At 42.0% G+C, this 22,169-nt stretch overlaps 1 protein-coding gene across 1 annotated transcript in view; it reads right to left on the bottom strand.

Moving 5' to 3' along the window:
* rspo2 (R-spondin 2) overlaps positions 1-22,169 on the bottom strand; it is a 115,885-nt gene extending 93,716 nt beyond the window's left edge. Inside the window, exons 1-2 of the mRNA XM_041794202.1 lie at positions 21,813-22,169; positions 21,255-21,570 (exon numbers count right to left, since the gene is read on the bottom strand). Of these exons, the coding sequence (XP_041650136.1) occupies positions 21,255-21,354 (100 nt within the window). The 5' untranslated portion in view covers positions 21,355-21,570; positions 21,813-22,169. The remainder of the gene's footprint in view (positions 1-21,254; positions 21,571-21,812) is intronic.

Raw genomic sequence — 22,169 nt, 5'->3', positions numbered from 1 at the left:
CAAAGACCTGGTCTCACTTTCACACATGGTGTCTGCCACGAAAAAACTCAAAACCTAAACATCAAAGACCTTTTTAGCCCTGGGTCGGATCCAGTATCTACATTAGGATTTCACGGGAAAAGAAGACAGCCATGCTTGTTTTCTCACCTATCTGGAGTCTGGTTCCTGCTAGAGACAGGGTCACATCATTATTTAATCATTGGAGCGGTTTTGACTATGAGAATAATGATATTTTTCTACAGAAGCTGCCACCAGTTCACTTGTTACTCCACACAAAGACAGAGGAAAGTTAATCCAAGGTGTCTCACAGACCTGTAATATACTGTTTGTTTAAACGTGCACACTGTATCCAGATGAGAGCAGCCACGTTCTGCTCCAGCAGGTGTCTGAGTCACATCTGGCCTCATGTTCTCACACCACCACAAAACTGCACCTGAATGGCTGGCAATGCCCGCACTTCTTAACAGGAACCGGCTTGTGTTGGCTCTAAAAGGCCAAACTCAGCCCTCAGGAGAACATTTATTTTCTACACTGCCCTTTGAGAGAAACTTGGAAGAAAAGCTTTCATAAAATGAAAGAAGAGAGGGCCCCACCTGCAAAAACGGAGAACATAAAGCAACAACAGTGGTGAAAATATAATTTCCTCTGTAAAAGTGCTCCTGGGAGTGCAAACATAATGTGAGCCTTGGTATGCAGGTGAGCTAGAATCTAAAAATGGTGTAAGATGTTGCGATAAAATCAAATAAAGAACGCAGACTTGGATCCAAAATATCTGGGGGGCATGAAATCCAAGTGTATCATTACATGGAAGTGAGAGTTACACGGAGCTGTACCTTTCTTGTGCCTGCTTGCTGCAGTGTTTACTGCAACAAATGAGCAGCAAATTGAGTTGTCATGTTGTGGCTGCTGTTACAACAAATGCTAGATGTGCCAAAGAGCTGCGCAGTAATTCAACCTCAGAATTAGTCCCTTCATCTCAAAGTAGTCGGAAAAATGCCTTGATGGAGTATCTGGTTTTCCAAAAGTATTCTTCCATAGTAACACTTTACATTAAGGTACGCAATGGAAATGAATGGGTAATTCCTCACCATGGTACTACACTTTAAGTGGCACAAAATAAGTAACTAACGAATAGATGTTGTAAATTCTGGTGCATCAGGCACCCTTTCAAGGCCTATTTTTTCATTTAAAAACTTGGCGGCAACATGTCCACCAATATACCTATATTAAATGTTGACACATGCACTGTCATGACTGCAAGTGCAGGCGCCGTCATCACACAGAGCACGAGATACTATTCACTATTTCAGTATTCACTTCGAGTTGAGATGCATAGTTACACAGACCAATCCAGCAGGAATTGGCACCACTTTTTACCATCTTTTCTCCCTCGTCATCACAATTCTAGATATACTGACAAGCACGGAAAAAGCATGGAAAAAAACTCCAACTTGTGGAATGTTAACTTCACAACAGTCACTGCAGGCTGACAGCTAAACTACCGTATTATAGATGGTGATAAGAGATGACATAGCTTCACAGACACTATATAATGTGGACATGGCAGAAATCACCACACAGAAAGACAGTTCTAACCTTGCAAAGCAGATTGATTCGCCTGTTTTCATGTTTCTCGCTGGCAAATCTATCTTGCAAAGCTTCTGTCTGAACCTTTCGGGCCCGTATAGAAAGTCACAGGACCAGTCAGCGTTGAGGGGCAGTATTTTCAGACGTGGCGGAGTAGTGACGTAAGCAAGCAGGCTGGTGCAATTATGGTGTAAGACATTAGCATGGATGCTGCTAAAGCAACGGTTTTATCAGAACCTGACAACATTTCTTCACTCAAGAAGAACAAAGAACAGTATTGAGTTGTTTTCTTTTCAAAAACGACAAAAGTCGTGTACTGACATGTCTACAGTCACCATGGTTTGCATTATGCACCTCAGCAGCAGCTACGTCACGTGTTTTGTTGCTCTGATTGGCCCGTAAAAATGACAGAACGCTCATCCAATCACCCTCCGAGTTTTTTTCAAAGGCTCTGCCCCTTCCCAAATGCTGTCTATGAGAGGTCTATCAGATGGATGTGTGAAACAAATTCATCTGGCATGTCAGGTTAGAGTTTTCCACCTTTGGAGAGAAGCCCCAAAAACAGACTGCGGCCCACATACCAGCACAACCTAAAATCCACGCAGTAATTTTCACGTACAAATTTTTTGCAGGTCATAAGAGGAAAATTAGTGTCTTGTTCTAATCATATTTGCACACTAACAGTGAAAATTTCGTTCGTCATTGTTTTTTTCCAAACAGGTTCAATTTTATGCGATTTTTCCCATCAGCCCAAGTCATTTAGATGGGGGATTAATGATTCAAATCAGCACCTACTGCTTCCTTCTCTCTCCCTCTCTTGCACCGAAACCTCAGTTTAAACTGTGAATTACCCATGCATTATGTGGACATCAACCATGGAAATGTAACTAATCATTTCTTCTCACAGCCACCTACAACACTGGATTAAAAAGTTGCTCTCTATCGCTCCAACGTTGCACAGCTATGGCGTACGAGATGGTACAGTATGACAGTCTCTGTCAGGATGGAGTTACAGGCTCATCCTCGATGCTTACTTTCATCCCAGTACAAAAGAATTTGCCACATTCTATGAATTTTCGTACTGAAAACAAATAAAACACAGCAGACTCAGTGTGCAAGGTTTGAGAGCAGGACCTTTTTTTGGATCCGAAAAAAAAAATGCATCCAAAAATATCAGACTCAGTGTGAAAAGACCTTTACTTGCTATCTACCCATTGTTAATTGTCAGACATCCCCTTTTAACAGTACTGTGCAGAACTTTAAGGGTCATTTGGGCAAAAGATTAAGGCTAAAGTAAGGTGCAGATATGGCGAGTAAGACCGCCTGAGGGCACCACCCTGGTCAATGTCCTTGCACATAACATAATCTGTTAAAAAATAACAAAGTCCACACCTCTAGGGCAGAGTAGGAGGTGGACATGGTGAGTAAGCTTGGCTTAGGGTACCATCGGGGCAGGTGGTAGGGTTGCCACAAGCCCCTTGTCGTGCTGTGGATGTCCCAAAAGCCCGAAAACCACCAGCAGTCTCTGGGCGTATCACCAGGGATGTAAAGGCCGGGACAAAAGAGATGCTGTCGAGCTTGACTTTGGCTGCTGAACAGCATCAACATGTGACAACCTTGACCCTGGGAGTGTTTTTCGAGGTCAGTCTTAGCACATGAGGAGGATGACTGCCACGCAGCAGCTAGAGTCAGTGTAATGGGTAAATGCTACTCCAAGCAGCAGTCTGATTTTATTTCCAAGCTCACCGTCAGAGGTACATCTTTCTTTTATCTGATTCATGATGCTGATGTTCTTCGAGCTTTTCCCTCTTGCAAGAACTGGGTCCATTCTCCATCCCTGGATCCTGGTGTTGCAGTGCATTGTAGTGTAATGTATTTTAATGCATTGAACAAGAAGAATTTATTGTTATAGCTGCTCATATTCATATTCATATTCAAGTGTGCCCTAATGCTCCATGATGATAACCAGACCCACACTGTCTCTTACACTTCACTTCTGCCCATGACTGCACCAAAGCAGTACCATCTCAAAAGCCATTAGCTGGTAAACATGTAAACTACATGTGACCCCTGTCTACGGGTGCCTATTAGTTATGACTCCTGCTGGTGACAGCTGTTTACACAGCTAAGGCGGCCGCTCCTGAGACCTGGCTCCAGTCCAAATAAAATAATATCCAGTTAAGGAGAAGTCAGCCAAGATGTAATACAAGTGTATAACTAGAGGGAGTAAAATAGGGAAGGAATCTGAGAAATGTTAATGGATTTCTTTTTCTTTTAAATCTTTATACTTTTCTGTCTAGCATCTGTCTCTACCGCAGCCTCGTTCCATTGTCTGAACCCTAAAACAAGATTAGTGAGAAACCCTGATGGAGAAAGAAAGTCAAAACCGAGTCACCACAATTGATGTTCTCTTTGACAAAGCGCTACATGAATGTGTTCTGTGCTAAAATTACAATACGGCATACACATTTTCACCAGAAATAGACTTCCACGCTCTCTCTTTTACGCTTTTTTGTTTGTGTGCTTGTGTGGGACTGTGTCCTCAGCTTTCATGGCGTGCATCCAAGGCAAAGCGCAGAAACATACACCGGTTTAAACAACACCAAGGCAAACAACAACAAAGACCACAACCACACAACCACTGGTTCAGACATGCACTGTATCACTAAGAACAGGGCTGGGCCCATGCTGGTGGATGTTTGGTGCAGTGGAGGAGAAGCTAGCTTTAGGCTTATATAGTAGTGAGCGACCTTAAACAAACCTGACACTCAATAGAGCCGTCATCAGTACACTCTTCATTTTAACGTCCTGATTGATGGGTCACCACTATGGAACAATGATCCCAGTTCACCAAGGTGAACAGAAGGAATAATCTAATCAACCCCAACTGCTTTGGAAGTTGGGCTGTATCAATACAGAGGACTTTCCACACCAGCCATCCTTCATAGAACTTGAGGTACTAATGTGGTACATGTCAAGAAAATAATCACGGTAACGTTAGCTTCTCTGTCTGTAAAGAGAAGATTCACAGAGGGGAAAAAAAGATTGGAAGTGGGAATTTTATAATGTCACCAAATGCTGTCCTATTTGTCAGTGTGGGGATATGCCTGACGACCGATGATCGGCTGTGACTATACCAGTGGTTTTCAAACTTTTCTCCCAAGGATCACTTAAGATGAAGCCAAATTCTCAAGACACACCATATTCATATCTATGCAAAATAGCCACTGTAGCAGTATCCTTAGTTCAGTCAGGACCACGTTGTCAAGAAACACACATGATCTGCTGTTTATAAATTCTCTCTTTATTAGCAGTTATTCATTTGCTGTCATTGCTGTTATTTATGTTAGGCAGTGTAGCTGCTCTGGGATCCCCCTGCCCTTTCCCTACGTGGAAAGCATCAAGCAGATACAGCACACATTCCTGCTCTTCTTGTGCCTACAAGGAAAGCATGAGGCAGGGAGAGAAGCAGCAATAAACCCAGAGCAGAGCTGGCATCATGACAACAGAATGACAGTGATTAATTCAGATAAAGCATAGAGGAGGAGCTGAGGTGGAGGAGGGTTGCAAAAAGCAGCTTGCAAAGGGGGCAGAGAAGCGTAGCCAGGCTAAAAGGGGTTTAATATAAGGCAGTGAGCCAATAGCATGCTTTGAAAAAAACAGCTGGCTGTCAGCTGATGAGGACTTGTGTGAGATCAGCTGATCTCAGTTACATGGAGGGGCTTGACTCCGTGACCTGCCTGAACTAACGCTACAGGTTTATTTCTTGTATATTTGTGGTAATAATGTAAGGTTAAACTAATTCCCAAGGCACACTAAGACTTGCTTCAAGGCCACACCATTTGAGAACCACTGGCATGGTTAGGATCATGGTTGATCAGGTGGGGCCTAGCTGCTTGTTAGGGTACTAAATGCCAGCATCAGCTCCAACTTTTAGGCTTTCTCTAGGTTGACTAAAAGTGTGTGTGAGAAGATGCTTTCAATATGGTGTTTGGGAATGTTGGCTTTCAAAACTACACACTTCAGAAACCAGTGGGTGACGTCACTGAGACTATGTCCATATTTATTACAGTCTACAGTGATTTCTAAACTGTTCGATTTGGCTAAACTTGACTTTTTAGTCACACCATGTGCGTTATAATATGTGCTTTGCACAAACAATTTAGAAAGGGACACAATTCGAAATTTTGCACCTTTTTCTGGATTTGCAAAGAAGAATCGCTTTATCCTCAAGTTCTTGGGGATTTTAAATTGTTTTCAGTGCCCCCAAGTGGCCATAAGTTTAGTTAGAGTAAAGCACAGATACTTTGAAGAATAAGCTTAGAATTCAACAGGCCAACCTCCCACCAGGTGTTTGCTGGCTGTGGCTAGAAAAGGAAGCTATTACAGGAGTCACAGCAGTAAAAATGGGGAAGACAATTAGGACAAAGTAGAAAATTATGTGTACATGTTCATAAACAGTCAACAGTTGTGTTGTTTGCCCACATTTAGTGAGAAAAAAAAGCTGTAAAATGACTCATGTGCTTGTTTCTTGACAACTAGGATGGTGGCAGACTGCAAGAATTACCCTGATTGACACAAGACTGAACAAAAAGGTGATAAATATTGAGATGTAATCTTGAGAAACTCTGGTAGCAGAAGCGATACACTGAGCAGGCCAAAAATTAGGAGCTGACCAACACAGAATCAAACTGCTTTGCTCTGTGTACATATTGTTGCATATCCCTTTCTATCACACCTCCACTGCTCTGTGTGTCCTCACTTCCCAGTCCCTTCTTTCTCTGTGCCTCCTCTGTTCTGACCACATAAATCTTCAGGGTATGACCCTTTAAGACCTCTTTACAGCTGACATGCACGCTATGTTGCCCTCTCTTCCCTCCTCCTCACTCTCTGTCCTCCTCTCTCTCCACAGAGGGAGTCAGAGAGACAATGAGCCCAACATTGAGGCCCGGTAATGACTCCCAGCCTTGTTCTTGATTAAAAACACACCGGGTGCTTCTGCACTCCGCAGGCAGCCATGAGGCCTTCCTATCCTCACACCACAAGGCCTAAGAATTATGAGATATGAGCAACAGCCAGCTTTGACAAAGCTCAGAGAAAACAACCAGTGTAAGGCTTACCCGAGCTCTTGTCCCAACTAGTCCAAGCATAATTCCAAGAGCAAGTTTTCCTTAAAGGTGCCAAGGTACCAACATTTATCCAAATCTGTGCCAAAGTCAAATCAAAACCAAACAAAGGTCCTGGGTTCACAGGCATCAACAATAGGGATAGATATCCTAACTTATTTGCATCCTCATTGAATCATATTGAAAATTGGCAGAAAGGCTCACCAATGTATCATCCATGTATCATCTTTACAGATTTGTTTTAACTCCAAATGAGAGCTAGTATGAAAAACAATCAGTAGGCGATAGGGAGGGCAGCTGCACCTTTACCTGTACCTCTCCCACTTCAATACTCAGGCTGCCAAATTACAGGCGAGCTCTGCAGAGAGACCCTTTATTGCATCTGACCAGCTCACTTCCTCTCCATACCAAAGGCATCGCATGCTGAGCTTATTTTGATGTGGCGTGTAAGCATAATTAGAGGTCCCATAAAAGCAAGGAGAGGGGGGAATAAAGGAGTCTTGTCCATCTGTCGGGTGTTAAGGGGTGGGCATGATCAGATCCCCATGCCTAGCTGTTGCAGGTATTCAGACAGGCATCGATGCAAACAGACTCCAGCGTCAAACTAGTCAGTGTGTTTGTTTCTGCACAGGTTAGTGTATTTTCTCAGGGGGCCTGCTGGAGTTTCAGGTTTCCAGGCTTTACAGATCGATGCAAAGTAGGTAGTGGACGGCACGCATACAGAAGAACGCACAGACATGGCAAACATGCGTGGATACAGTGTTATGTTAGAAACATTAGAACTCTTTCAACGACTCATGGAGCCCATCATCTACAGGGCTCTCCCACAACTTTCATGATACAACAGGGAATCAGTTTTATGGACTGGTTAGTAAGCTTGGAAGCTAAAATGGAAAAAATGGTTTGCTTATTTTGGAGATTAAAAGATCAGTCAATCTTATGTCTGTATGGTAAATTTAAAGCTACAACTAGCAGGTGGTTAGCTTAGCATGATGAGTGTAAACAGGAAGAAAAAGCATGGCTTCCTCTAAGACACAAAATTGTTGACGTTACTTTTTTGGTTTTATGCCTTTACTATTGAGGAGCACAGTTTTCAGAATTGGAGGGGAATAACTTTGAACTTTGGATAAAGTGCAGTCAGTGTTGAATCCAGATTGCCCATTTCAACACTGATTCATTTCTTGTTTTGACATGGGTTGCTATCTTCTAAGTCATCTAAGTTGTTGCGCCAACAGTCTGAAAACTGTGATCAACACTCCAGCTGCTTTTAGATGTTCTAAGATAGTGTGACAACCCAAAGTGACAGGGCACTTGTGGTGGCTCTCAAAATCTATGGTGCACTTTACCTGTCATTAGAACAACCAACACTTTAGTCACCTCTATGCAGACCAGGTGCCCACCCCTGGTGGTCCAGGAGCCCCATCTGATTTAATGTGGCCCCCAAGTCAGTTTCAAATTTAAGGTTAATTGACATTTCAAAATTCAAAATCTATCATGAAATCAAAATAATAATAATAATATATTTATTTCTTGAAAGAAAGAAATATATATAATTGGCTGTATTGTTTTTTTTCTATAAAACATTTTATATGCACCCCTAAACACATTTGTAAAAAATAAACATGTAAGTCAAAAATATTGCTTTAACAAGTAACTATCATGTTCATTGCAATGAAATAGCAGCTTGAAATTGATTGAATTCTGTCTTTATCTCAGTAAATTCAATATTTGTCTTTGCACTTGCACAAAAACATAAATCATGTTATTATAAAGGATCCTAAAAACAATATATTCCTCCTTTCATTGAATTTTTAGTGATAAAACTGGTTACACTGAGTATATATGACTATTTCTAAGAATTTGGCCATTTGGCATTGACAGTAAAATAAATGTAGTCCTCTTGGTAACCAAAGATGCCCATCCCTGATGTGGACTGTTAAAAGTAGTGGATGAAGTCAGAGTGATCTCACCCATTGGTTACAGAAGTCGTTTGTTGAAGCCTATCTGTAGCTGTTGCCAAAGTGAACCCACTATCTCAGCCAATCAAGAACCAGCCGAAGAGGAGGAGCTGAGGCAGGCCTAAAAAAATGTGTTGACTTGTAGTCATATGAGCTATGCCTCTGATTAAGTAAAATAACTCATAGGTTTCTTAAAAACCAAGCAGATGACAGGATGGCATGGCCCATGAACCATTTAAATCAATGTTATTTTTGAACCAGACTGTTAACATGTTTATTTCTACTGTAAAAATCAGCATTTTAACATATAGTGAATGTGCATTATGGCATTTCTGTAGCCAGCCTCAAGTGGACACTAGAAGAACTACAGCTTTTTGCACTCACTCTCTTAGTGGCTTTATTTCTCTATACTGAACGTTGCTGCTTTCTCTATACATGGGGCCCTCTAAATATCTGCTACAGCTGACCTTTTTCTTAGCCAGTGAGATTACTTTGTTGGGCTCAAGTGTTTCTCTGGTATCTGCTTCTAGGAGAAAAATAGTTACATAATAATTGTGGGCTTCTCTGTGTGGCATTTTAAAAGGTGCTTTAACCAAGGGTGTAGCTAGGGATTTTGGGGCCCCAGAAAGAATACTACACAGGGCCCCTCATAACCAGCTAGCCAAGCATCAAATTTAGCATCTTTTTACAAATATCTATGCTTTTAATGTATTTTTGAACAATAAATTCCCAATTTATGGGCAATATTTTTACTTTAGTTCAATCAAATTTACTTGCATTATTTTGCAGCGTTGGACTACACTATTTAGACATTTTTAAAAGAGGATGGGGCCCCAGTATTGTGTTTTATTCTATTTGATACAAATTTCAGTCTGTTGAGCAACTCATTTAGTTGCTTTTGATTCAATATTGACACTTATTACTACACTTATGACACTTTTCATTGCAGGTTTCTCAAGGGCCCCTCCCTACTATGGCCCTGGGTAATCAGTACCCTTTTTCTTTTACCTGTGTTGTCTTATCATCCTGTAGTCTACACTTGTCCAGTGGGTCAAACATGACCCAAAGTCACTGAACTTCTAAAATAAAACAGCTTTACAAAATTGTACACTCAAAATATGTTTTGCATGAAAAAACAACCTGTTGCTCATCCCATACTTAGTTAATATCAAGGTTTTCTCTTTTCACAGTGCAGAAAGACAGCATTTAATCCCTGGGAAGCACTCATTTTTATTAAAATGCACCAATTATTATTGGTTGCTTTTCTAAATATGAGGTTACTGACCATCATAATTATCGCTAAAGTTGCTGCATCATTGTAAACATGATTAATCTTTAGTATAGATGTCTGCACAGCCTAAAAAGCAGCAAAAATGTGCAGAAAACAGCTTTTAATGTATTTTAAAGAAAACCATTAAGATGTTGGGAACATAGTGATATATTTCCCGTAAAATGAGAAGTTTAACCACTCACACTCATCTTCTCCCATTTATAAACTACCACTCCCATTATATTGTGCATAAACAACATTTAGAGAAGAAGAAAATAGCACAATTAGATGCCAGAAATGTCCATGAACAGCATTAAGACTGGAATGGGTAACTTATTTTACCCTTAAACAACACAAAGGTTAAATGGATTTCATTAGAACATAATCCAGCTCAGCGATCCTCAGTGTTCCCCACAGAACATGATTTCTGATCCTGAATATGTCTGATATTCATGATCTCTACTCAGAGCAGCTCTGATCATCTTACGAACAGATCGGAGGGGGAAAGATCTCTTAACACACTCAACACCCTAAGAAAATTTGTCTAGATATTTAATTTATCCATCAGGTAATGGGGCCTTTGCTGATTTTGGTCAGAAAATTGGAATCAGCCTAAAAATCAGCACGATTATCCAGCTTGAGCGAAATTAATTAGCGCTCAGCACAAAGCTTTAAGTGTATTTCTCTAAATGTCCAAGTTCAATCTACCAATATTTTCAGCAGAAAGGGGGAAATTTTCAATTTTTTAAACAATGCCTGGACTCACCTCATTGTGCAGAAAACACAATGAATGCCTGTTGTATCTACGTCATTCCCTCTAAACAGCTCTTCATTGAGGTGTGTATTAGTAATGTGAGAGGTAAGTAGTCTGGAAGTGTGTTTCAGTGAAAGCCTGAGGGGCTCCATCTCCGCTCTGGGCAGCTCTCCTACCTGTGAAGCCCTTGTATGAGTCATTTTTTCAAAAAATACTCCTTTTGTGTTGTTGTTTTATGTGTGGCACTTACAAATGATTCCCACATTAGATTTTTTTTACAGCCCAATAAACTTGAGAGAATCGGACCAAATTGGCTGGTCACATTTAGGAGCTTTATAAGGAAACGTATTAAGGTGTAATTGCTCTGGGGGAGTGTGCAACTGAGCGAGCGGGCATAGGTAAGAGGTAGAAAATCGCCCTTGCGCTCAGGAAGGACACTGCAGTTTTTGTATACCACTCAGGAGTTTCCAATCAGCATGAGGAAATATGGAGTGTATTAGACGATTTTATACAATAAGTAAGTTTTATTTCACATTTCCGGAAAAAATGAAGTTTTACAGTGTGGTAAAAATGTAGCCTGAAATGAAACCATCTGTTTGGCATTTAGCTTTACCAGCGAATGTGAGCCTCTGATGACAATCATGGAGGGCAGGAGAAGATCCCTTGTGTATTTGAGAATAAAACAGGAAATAAATGCTTACAATGAAGGCTGTAAGGCTTTGCTGGGATGTAAAGAAAGCAGAGACATTAAAAAACACTGTTGTGTAATGGAGCAAGCGTTAATTTCGTCTACCAAAACTGTAACAAAAAATGATCTTGGTCTACCTTTTTTATAAGGAGGCTTAGCTGAAAATAGATCTTTGATGATGGAAAAGTAAGTTCAGTTTTTGTCAAGGAGACCATAACAAGACTAAAATGTTAGAGCTGGACTGTTGGACTTTCAAATGATATTTCTCTGCTTTGCATAAAACTGCTAAAACTAAGGCTGTCAAAAGATTCAAATTTTTGATTGCACTTCATCTCAGAACTTCTGTAATTAATCCGAATTAATCTCATCCCATTTATAGCATCTTAAAATTCCACTTTTATGAATTCAAAACACTTTTCATGTCAACCTGAAATGACAGACTATTTCTTATGTCCATTGCAAGGATATATTTCACATTCCATACAAAGCGTTTGGGAATGGCAGGACTTTGCAAAAAATCTTGAAAGGTGATTGGACAAACATCCTGTCTGTCACATTCATTATGGGCCAATCAAAGTGGCAAGACAAAATGAAGTAGTAGGCATGGAGAGCTCATGTGAGTAAAATGAGCTTGGCAAGTACATACTATCATAGTTCATGAACAGTGGCGTTTGTTGGTAGATAAAACTTATGACAAGGCCAGTCAGGAGAAATGCAAAAACAAGCTTTGAGTGGGGCTCTTTGTCCTTGTTTAAAAAAGAAATGTGGTTCAGTTCTGATAAAACCACTGCTAAACTATAGCTACATCCAAGCTAATCACTACACAGGTAGCCATTGTAGCCTATGTACCGGCTCACAGTACTAGATCTGGCCAGTAAATATTGCAGACTCATACAGAAGTAGGTCAAGAGAACAGCTAAAACATCTTTTCTGTCATGAAAGCTTTCAGCGCTGTTCTTTGCTTTTAAGTTAATGAAGCTTAGCCAAACAGGAAGACTGTTTCTTGTATGTTCCTACTGGTATGGGCGTCTGCTCACTTACATTCTGAGCCAATCCCATTCTGCCACAACCTCTCTTGGTCTAATCATCCGGCTGCTATCATATTTTAAAGTATGTTCTCCTCCCCTCCAAGATCAGTTGTTTCAGTGAAACCTCTGGAACCCTCCTCCATCCCAGCCACCTCCTGTACATCTCATCAATGTTCAAGTCCAGCTCCGACATGCATCCCTTAAGCACCATCTCCAAGCCATCTCATCGTGACTGGGTCAAGCTTCTCAGAAGTCTTCCATCACCACCACCAGTATCTAGACCACCCATGGGGATATGCTATCCTGCTGCCCTCACTACCCCTTCAAGTTCATAAAGACATCATGATGGCATCTGTTCTCACCATTTCACTATTTCAAACATTTCCAAACCTGTCAAATAAATCATTGTTAAACTCCTATTTAGTCTCTCCTGATTGAAATAAAGAAATGTGGTCCATTTCTGATAAAACTATCACTATACTATAACTGCATTTGAGCCAATAGTTACACTGGCGACAGCCATTGATATCATCTTCCAGTACAACTAAACCCTGCCATAGTTACTACCTTGTTCTCCTCAAATGGCGCTGATTGGTCAGTTATTTTTGTTTTGTTGTATTCTTCTACTGTCTAAAACTAAGGGTAATTGACCTCTTGATGGATTCCGACATGCTTTAATAGGTATATTGGAGATTGTGAGATAAACTCAAGCACGGAAAAAGGAACTGGTTATGGATTGAAAAGGAAATAAGGGAGCAGTGAAAAGGTAAATGTTTGATAACACAAGGTGCAGATGACTTTTGACTTGTCCAATGAGCTATCTGTGAGTTTTTTAGGTGAAATGATACTTTAAGGAGCAGTGGTAGACTAATATTAAATCACGGTAGCTGCAGGGAGATGCAGATATGGCTTAAACAAAGAGTGTTAAAATTAATCACACTTGAAAAAGATCAAAATGAATGCAGTTATTGTGGATCTTAGTTAATCCTGATTAATGTGATTGTTCTTGACAGCCCTAGAAAAATCGCAAGCAAAGTAATCAAAGTATATACATGTTATACTAAATTTACAACATGGCTGTTAAAATTAGAATGCATTTTAATCTTAGGACTAAAAATTGTAGCTAATAGCGGCCAAAATGAACACAGAATGGAGCAAAGAGCTGATGGGTGAACAATGCAACTTCATCTCTGACTCCATTCACAAATCTACCACAGAAAGAATCATTTAGCCAATTAAACTGATTAGAATTTATTACATTTTCAGATACAGGAAAGATGGGAGATTAGTTTTGAATTTTTGCCAAGGGGGAAAACCAAGAACGAGTGAAACGGATCATCCCCTCTTCGTCACGTGGTCCCAAAAAGAATCTCTCTGTGTGCCTCTCTCTCTAGAAAGTTCATGCCACTGCATGTTTTTTCCTCTGCTGAGCTTTTCGGCAGTGTAGCATGGCATGAGCGCACTGAGGAGCCTTTCACCGGCTTCATCTGATACCGCTGTGACTCGGAGCAGGAGCTGCGCTACAGACCAGGATCGACATGCATGGGTTAGTAGGTCAAACAAGGAGCTAGTCTTTCGACAGAGTTCGGAGGCTGGGTCAGACTAATGTGATTTATCAATACAGCGCATAAGTGAATCATTGTCCTTAATGGCCATGATAATCCCTGAGACAGAGCGTGGACGTGATTGGTGGAGAAGCCGGGGGCGGGTGAGGCTGGAGGGGGAGCATGTGTCACTCTGGACTTGATGTCTTGATTAGAGCATCAGCAGCATGCACCTGTTATGTATCTGTAAATCTCCCTTCTTCTCTCTTTCTCACAGATTTCACCGTATCGAGGCTCGGCTGATGGGGCCTGGGAGAGAAAAGACAGAGCTCTGTTCCTTGACGCCGGAGCTCCGGCTCAGGTCAAGACTCAGCTCGCTGTAATCCCTCTCAGGTGATGCTGTTCACATTCAGCCGTTTCCAGCTGATCTGCTTAAATGCGCCTTCCTCATCCCCTAAAAAGCCCCCACCTCTCCTCAACCAGCACCAACTCTGAGGACAACAAGAACGAGGGGGGGCGGCTGCTAATGCTGTTTTTCCAAGCTGTCAAATGTCAGATTGCTTTTTAACATTTCCTGTAAGGGACCAATTTGGTGTTTCATGTTTATAAAACAAACTCCTCCTGTTTCACGGAATAAAAAAGTCAGGATGCAGGGCTCACATCACCTGGATTAGAGTGGCATCATGTGAGAAGGCCTTGTTAACAGACATGCCATCTGCAGAGCTTTTTCACTTTTTCCAAAGGCAAGAGTGGCAAGGCTGGTTTAAAAGCAGCCTCTTGGAGCGTTCCCTCTCCTCACTAGGCACTTAATCAACATATTATATTGCACTGAAGTACCCAGTTCCAACATTAACACTTACACCCACAAACCTGGGATTCTGTGTGAGCTTTCAGCACACTGAGGCTTGATTTCCTTGGGCTAAGAAAAAGAGGGAACTGTTTTAATCCTTATCTGAACCTAAAATACAACAAATCTTAACTGTATAACCGCAAAAACAGCATTTCATTTTTAACACTAGAATTGCAATTGGCAACATTTTGCCATGGTTGTTTTTTGATTGTGTCTAACTTTGCGTGTCAGTCTTTGACTTTTCCTAATAGTCAATTTTGGAGCACCTGGTGTTATAAAAAAAATGATTGCAAGCTCAACAGCATCTCTTTTGATCCGGGCCTTTTCACCCCTGGTAATACGCCCTGAGATTGCCAGTGGTTTTTGTGCTCCTTGGACATCCAAAGCACAACCAGGAGCTTGTGGCAGCCCTACTTCCCTCCCACACAGTACCCTAGGCTTCTTATTCACCACATCTACCCCTTACTCCGCCCTAAAGGTGTGGACTTTGTTGTTTTATCAATGGATATTTTTTCCAATCTCCTAGAAATATGCAAGGCCATCCAGAGCACAACCAGGGTTGTGTCAATCCTCCTTCCCACCTGATGGTGCCCTTAGGTGGCTTAATCTCCACACCTTACCTCAGCCTCAATTTTTGGCCCAAACATGCCTAAAATTTCTGCATGTGTGGTTTATCTGAGTTTTGGTGCAGTACATGCACCGTTAGTCTGTCTCTGTGAAGTGTAAGTACACGTGTCAACATATACATAACATTCATACGCTCGAATGGTTATTGTATGTACGTTGGATTGTCCTCCTGCCAGTGCCACTGCACTGCCCAATCAGAAGTTACACAATGGGTCCCAAATCATGCACTTTTGTACTAAAAACCTAACATCTTAAATGCATAAGAGTGCAAAGCTTGTTCACACTGACAGGTATACTCAAATGCAGTGTACTACTGGCACTCAACACTATTCAACAACTGAACGTGGAACGATAGACTTTGCACCCGCTGCACCATATTGGTGAGCATGGTAGTGTGCTAACTACGTTAGCATCCACTAGCTCACTAACCAGTTACTTGCAATGGCAGCACATTTCAATCCAGGAAAGGCACTTAATACAAAATAGGTTACTTTTCACTTAAAGAATAAAGTTAAATTAAAATAAAAGTTACATAAGTTTAAAGGGATATTTTGGTATTTTTGAATTTCATATTTGGGGAGACTTGGCAATAGTGGTGGTAATAGCCTCCAGAGATTTCAGCATGTGTTGCCCCTTTAAGAAGGAGGCACTGGTTGTACCGGCAGCAAAGCTAGGCTGTACAGCTTAACAGATGGGTATAGTTTCTCAGTGTAATTTAGTGACTTGTGTGTGAATATAGGCCAAAAATCAACGTTGGCTCAAATGTACCCTCTTTGAAAAAATTTTTGAGGCATTTTCATTTTCCTCTAGAAAGCCTCTTGGCACTATTTTGCAATACAACATTCAGCTACATGCTACAGTGTTACAGTGTTATAGGCATCTCTTGATCAGCTGTTGGGGTCTCGACTTCAATAGAGACAAGAACAACAAACTAAACTAAAGCAAAACTATAATTAGCAGTTTAGACTCTAGTGACGATAACATGCCATTTACTGTGGATAAGAGGAGATGCTATTAAGAGGCAAAATAAACAGGAAAAACTTACAGATGGAGACTCAGTGGGAAGAAAAAGAGAAGTTACCCGGTGGTGTAGGTGTGGAACTGTGAGCTCATACCCATGAACACAAGCTGTCAAGAGTGGGACTTCACAACTCTTTCTTTTTTGTTGTTGTTTTAAGAGGGGCTTTTTATGCCTTTAGTCAGGGGAGGGTAGTGTCCGTAACAAGAATGAGAGCATTTGGGAGAGACATGCAGGAAAGGAGCTGCCGGCCGGATATTGGCCCGGGCCGCCTGCGTGCATTGGGTGCAACTTAACCACTAGACCACCTGCCCCCTCCAGGACATTTCTGATCAAGGAAAGCGCCTCAAAGACACAAGCAGCCTGCATCACTTGCCATCCAGAGTTCCCTGTCTTACTGAACACTGGGGTTTTATGGACCTTCTTAAACTTTCCGGGGATAAATGGTAAAAAACTAACCCAGATGGAAAAAGCTTAATGGAAACTTGCCATTCAAGTAAGTTCATGGCTGTGGCTTTATTCTTCTGATGTCTGATAAAGCTACAGTCAGCTAGTATGATTACTTGAAAACAGCGTGTCAGCTGTTGATAAGGAAGCTGGAATAACTAGTTTTAGTTTAGTTTGTTGTTGTCTCTGTTGAAACATGAATGCCTGATCAGGTGATGATAATATGCTATGGTGGAAGAACACACTGCTGAATCTTGCATTGCAAAATAGTGCCAAACACAGAAGCTTTCTTGGTGAAAAATAATCAGGGTGCATTTGAGCAAACATTGTGTCTTCACCCGTTTTTACCTAAAACTCACTAAATTACATAGAGAAACTGTACCCATCTATTACACTGAATAGCCCAGCTTCCCTTCTGGTACAACCAGCGAGTCCTTCTTAAAGGGGTAACACACACTGAAATCACTGCAGGCTGATGCCACTCCTATTGACAAGTACCTTACATAAGCACCTCAAAAATATAGTATTATCCCTTTAATGGTGGGTGAAAGTAGCCTTTGAACTTAGATGATAATTGCCTCATATCTTTTTTGCATTTTGCTCTTAAAAAAGAAGTACAAGGAGAAGAAAGGAAGTTAACACGTCCTGTTTTGCAAAACTGCAGTACACTATTTAAGGTAACAACCCCTGCTGTGTTTAAGTGCTGTGTAGCGTGTTGAAGTATAGCCACTGCAATAAAGTGTACTCATAGACATATTGATTTGGAACATACTACTAGATCAACCGTCAGCATGGACAGACAAAAAGATGATTTATGATTGTGAAATGTCAGTAGATTTTTCTCGGTGCTTTGAGCGAAGAAGAAGCTGATGCTGGAGAAGATTCAGGACTGAGTGATCAGTCCTAAGATGATTTTGGATGTTATGGATCATCATCCCACAGTAATCTAGTTAATTGCTCATGATCAGTGCTATTAATGAAAACCAAAGCACTCTTATTATGGATAAATTTGATCCGCTGGCTGTTTAAGGTATATGGAGATCCCTGGTGGTTCCAGTGTCAAATATTTTCAAACCATGCTGCTTTATTATGCGAAAATAAACCACACAGCTAACTCATGAAAGTCAAATACCTGAGGGTTAAGTTTGCTTGATAAAAGAAAGTAATATTCAGCCACAAATCAATATTTTTGTGTATTCTGGCTTCAAAAACACCTCTTTTTGTGGACTGTCATCAACTGCACAGAAAGTCATGCATCTCTGACCTCAATCCCTCCAAATTCCCACACTGCACAGGCTTCATCCAATCACTTTTGTCCTTCAGAACATCTGGGAACGCTGTTAAAGTAACAGATTACACCGTTGAATATGATCTGAAACACACTCCACCCCGCTGGGAATTCAGATTCAGGATTTGTGAGCGCACACAGAAGGGTTAACAGTATCACATGGCAACTTTTCACCACTTTCTCCTGCTATTACCCATTCATTACCTGTTTAAACTCCTTAGGGGCCCACTGTGCGTCTCTGTTCCTCCAGGCTGCATTGGTAGTCCAGCCTGATTTTATGTAGTCAGCAGGTGGCATCATTAGCCAGAGAATAAAAATGAAAAGTATTGCCCTTGTGTCTAGCTATGATATCATAGAAAGGCTCATTGGCATCATTTTCCTTCTTCCAGTGGGCAGGATAGGGAGTAAGGAGGTGTAAATTTAATATGTTTTGTCATCTGTTTTACATGAAAATGATGTATATGTGCAGCTACTGAGGCCAAAAGGAGGGTTGGGTCATGCCATACAGTGAGGGAGCAAGACAAGATCAGCCCAAAAACCACACAAAGATCCCAATCTTGCCTCTACTCGTACATTTTAGGAGACTCGAGTCATAAGCAATGGCTGTTTTTCTCCTTGACATCCCCTAATTATAATGGCATCTCAATCCCTTGCACCTCACTCGGTTATGTGGCTGCACACGAGCAGTATTTTAACTTTTTTCATGCATGTAAAATGAAAAGGCATTAGCTGAATTATGTTACACATGGGGAGCAAAAAGTGAGGTACAAACATGTCTGAGTCTCAACACTTCTCTCCAGTTTTGGACTGCTCCCTGTGCATGCCAGACCGGCCGTGTATAAAGCTGTCACAGGAACCTTGAGGGCTAAGAAAATATTCAAGCATTTCTGGGCCTATTGGACGATGATCTCTTACACATGCTTCTTTCAATATAACCGTGATAAATAAAGGAAGGAAGCAAATACCGAAAACTTGGCCGGCTGCCATCGCTTGCAAGAATGGCACTTTTGGCCCAAAGGGCTGCTGCCCCCCCCTCACTCATTTTCACTCTCAGCATCACTGTAAGGGGGAAACTTGTACATATTTGCATGGGATTAGTTTGACAAGTGTAACATCCGTTTTAGCTGTAACAATGTGTAGCTTATAGTGCTCAGCCTAAAGCTGTTCTTTAGGTCAAATGTGTAAGTTAACCTCCTGATCTCATCCACTCCGGTTGCCCCCCCCCCCCTTCCTCGCCCTCTCCCTCTCTCTCTCTTTCTCTCCACACAGCAAGCACCTTTGGACAAATTCTAACACTGGGTCTGCCGCTTGACCGTCCAAAACACCCCGCGGTTTCAAGCAGTTCCAACAGGGAAAAAGATTGATCATACCAAGAAAATTGCATTCCATCTCCTACTATCTAAGATCACACAGTCCTGAGAGAAAGAAACACAGAGAGGAGCTGAAAAACGTGTGTGTGCCAGTACCCCGCAGTGATTGCCTGATTATTTGCAGATGGGCAGTGGAGGGCTTGCAGAGTGTGGAGGTTCCCCCTGGCACGCAGTGCATATGATTAAATCTGTGATTGCTGTACAATTTACAAGACCCCCTCTCCCTTGACTTAAATGACTTTTTCTACTGTGCTGCCACACTCTGCGGACGTTTAAAAAGTCATCCATAAGCAGTGGTGTTGTGGTGCCTGCAGAAGTGGGTGCACTCTTTATTAACCCCCATAATTTTAAAGCAGCCCATCCTGCAAAAGAAAACCACCCTGTTTTAGACATGCATGAGCATCATGCAGAGTAAGTTCACTTACAAATGTGCATTTTGCATTTGCACAATGTCAATAAACTGAAGAAAGAAGAGCAGACGTTACCATCACCACAGGACTTTAAGCTGGGAAAACATTAGTGCACATTGATGAGTTAACAATTCCATATTCTTCAGTGGTAGTGCATTATAAAGCAATGCACCCATCTACTCCAATCACTTTTTTTTGGGAGCCTGTGCCACCCTAAGAGAGTAGGTTTAGAAAAGTAAGAGAGCATACTCCGTATGCTCTGCACTACACCACTGTCAGCAAGCTCTCCGTGCGCAACCCAGACCCAGTCCCCTCTCATGGTCACCCTGAACGATCAGATCGTGGGGATGTTATGTCACAGGTCTAAGGACAGCTCACAGGGGGCTACTTTCCTAATCCCACTGTCTCCTCATTCATTCAGAGTATGGAGTAGTATTTACAAAGGGGCTGATCCCCTCCTCAACCCCTGCGCCTCCGCTGAGCGATTGTTATGCGGGTTTCCTACCAACTGTTCAAAGTGGTTATGAGATCAATTAAAACCAGCTTAGGGAGCTGGAGTGGAGATGTGCAATTCATAAGTCAGAGGAAGGGGATTCCGTATCTATTCATTAAACAACTCACACAATACGACCCCCCCCCCCCCTCCCCTCCCCGTGCTATAAGCCACCAGCTCTCTATAGACGGATCCGCGCCAGCAGCTTTTTAGCAGTTTCACATGTAAATAATATAGGGAGCCTTTTGTTGGGGCCACAGCATAGAGAGGTAGCGTTAATAGCCCGTCTGACAGCGTGGTTTAAACACTATTAGCCAATCCACTGGCGCAACATGTTTTAATGTTCATTATGGAAAGCCACACGCGTGGCCAATTTTGCGCACATTTTACGCATTAGCTACCGGCTCTTAAATCGTTACATAATATTGACCAATCTTCTTTCAAAGGGTCTAAAAGTTACTTCAGATGCTGAAAGACTGAGTGCTAGTCGAATAAAAAATATTTAGCCCAAATTTCTAGAATCCGCGTTGCGCCATAAAGGGAGCATTTCAAAAATCAGAACTCAAAAATCAGCACTATTTACTTTTATTCTTTGACTTCCCGCCTGCTTGTGCGCACTGAGAGCTATGGGAACCTACAGATGATGTATGCGCACTGGTGAAAGAAGATTTAAAAAGGACAAACTTGGAGAGAATGTGCGAGAAAGCTTGTTTGGGGCAGTTGCCTCTCGTGACCCACAGAAACTCTCTGACCACAGATGCTCCCCTAAGACCTGCACACTCAAACGCAGCGTTACCTCTTTTGTTTCTCCTCCAGCGGTGCGAAGGCGCCTGACAGTTGCTGTACTCCATACAGTTCAATACGATCAGAGCAAAGGAGAAGAGTCGAAACTGCATCTGGACGGCGATCTGTTGTTCGGACTCCAGTAAAAAGGTGCCAGCAGGGCTCGGGATGAATGATCAGACTTTGTTATGCCCTCCTCCAGTTTCTTTAGTCGCTCCTCAAACGTGTCAAACACCAGAAGAGATGCGACATGTTATCACGTCGCCGATTGGGATCATTTTATGAAGCGCGCGGATCCTCCAGTCACTAAAAGTGTCCGTTTTGGTGCGCTGCGGGAAGAATGACAAAGGAGGTTACTGTGATAACTGCAATCAAATCAACAACAATGATGCTTGATGGTGATAAAGGGGGGATCAAAACTGAATATGTTCAGCTCTTCTGTGTTTAAATGTAGTGGAACAATCAGGATGCAAAGGCTATGCGTACTGCTCAAACGCCCCTTCCAAAAATCAAGCGTAACCGTGCGTAATAGTCGCCAAAACGCTCCTTGAAATAACGAATCGGTGTATACCTTGCTTCGGATGGAGTAAATCCGCTCTGGTGCACTTTTTAGGTTCCTTCTGAGTGCAAGTGCGGCTCGAGAACATGCAGCATCCCTCTTTGGTTGAGGAACTTGTGTCTCCAGAAGAGAGCAGAGGTTCGAGAAGTGAGGAAAAAGGTGGTCGCGGTGAAAAGGAGGGTGGGGGTTCCTTTCCTCTTCTTGGTCAAACCTTAGATTCCGTTTACCTGCGTTTCCTCTCTCCGGCTCGAGCTGTCCGTGTCCTGTAGAGCGGCAGAAACTCACATGTGTTGCTTGATATACAGCGGAAAACAAGAGCCGGCGAGTGAGTGGCTGAGTGACTGAGTGTGCGTTTTACGCGCTGCTGAG

The sequence above is a fragment of the Cheilinus undulatus genome, linkage group 8 (genome assembly GCF_018320785.1).
Source record: "Cheilinus undulatus linkage group 8, ASM1832078v1, whole genome shotgun sequence".
In the NCBI taxonomy this organism is placed as follows: domain Eukaryota; kingdom Metazoa; phylum Chordata; class Actinopteri; order Labriformes; family Labridae; genus Cheilinus; species Cheilinus undulatus.
This window is presented reverse-complemented; position numbering and strand designations above follow the sequence as displayed.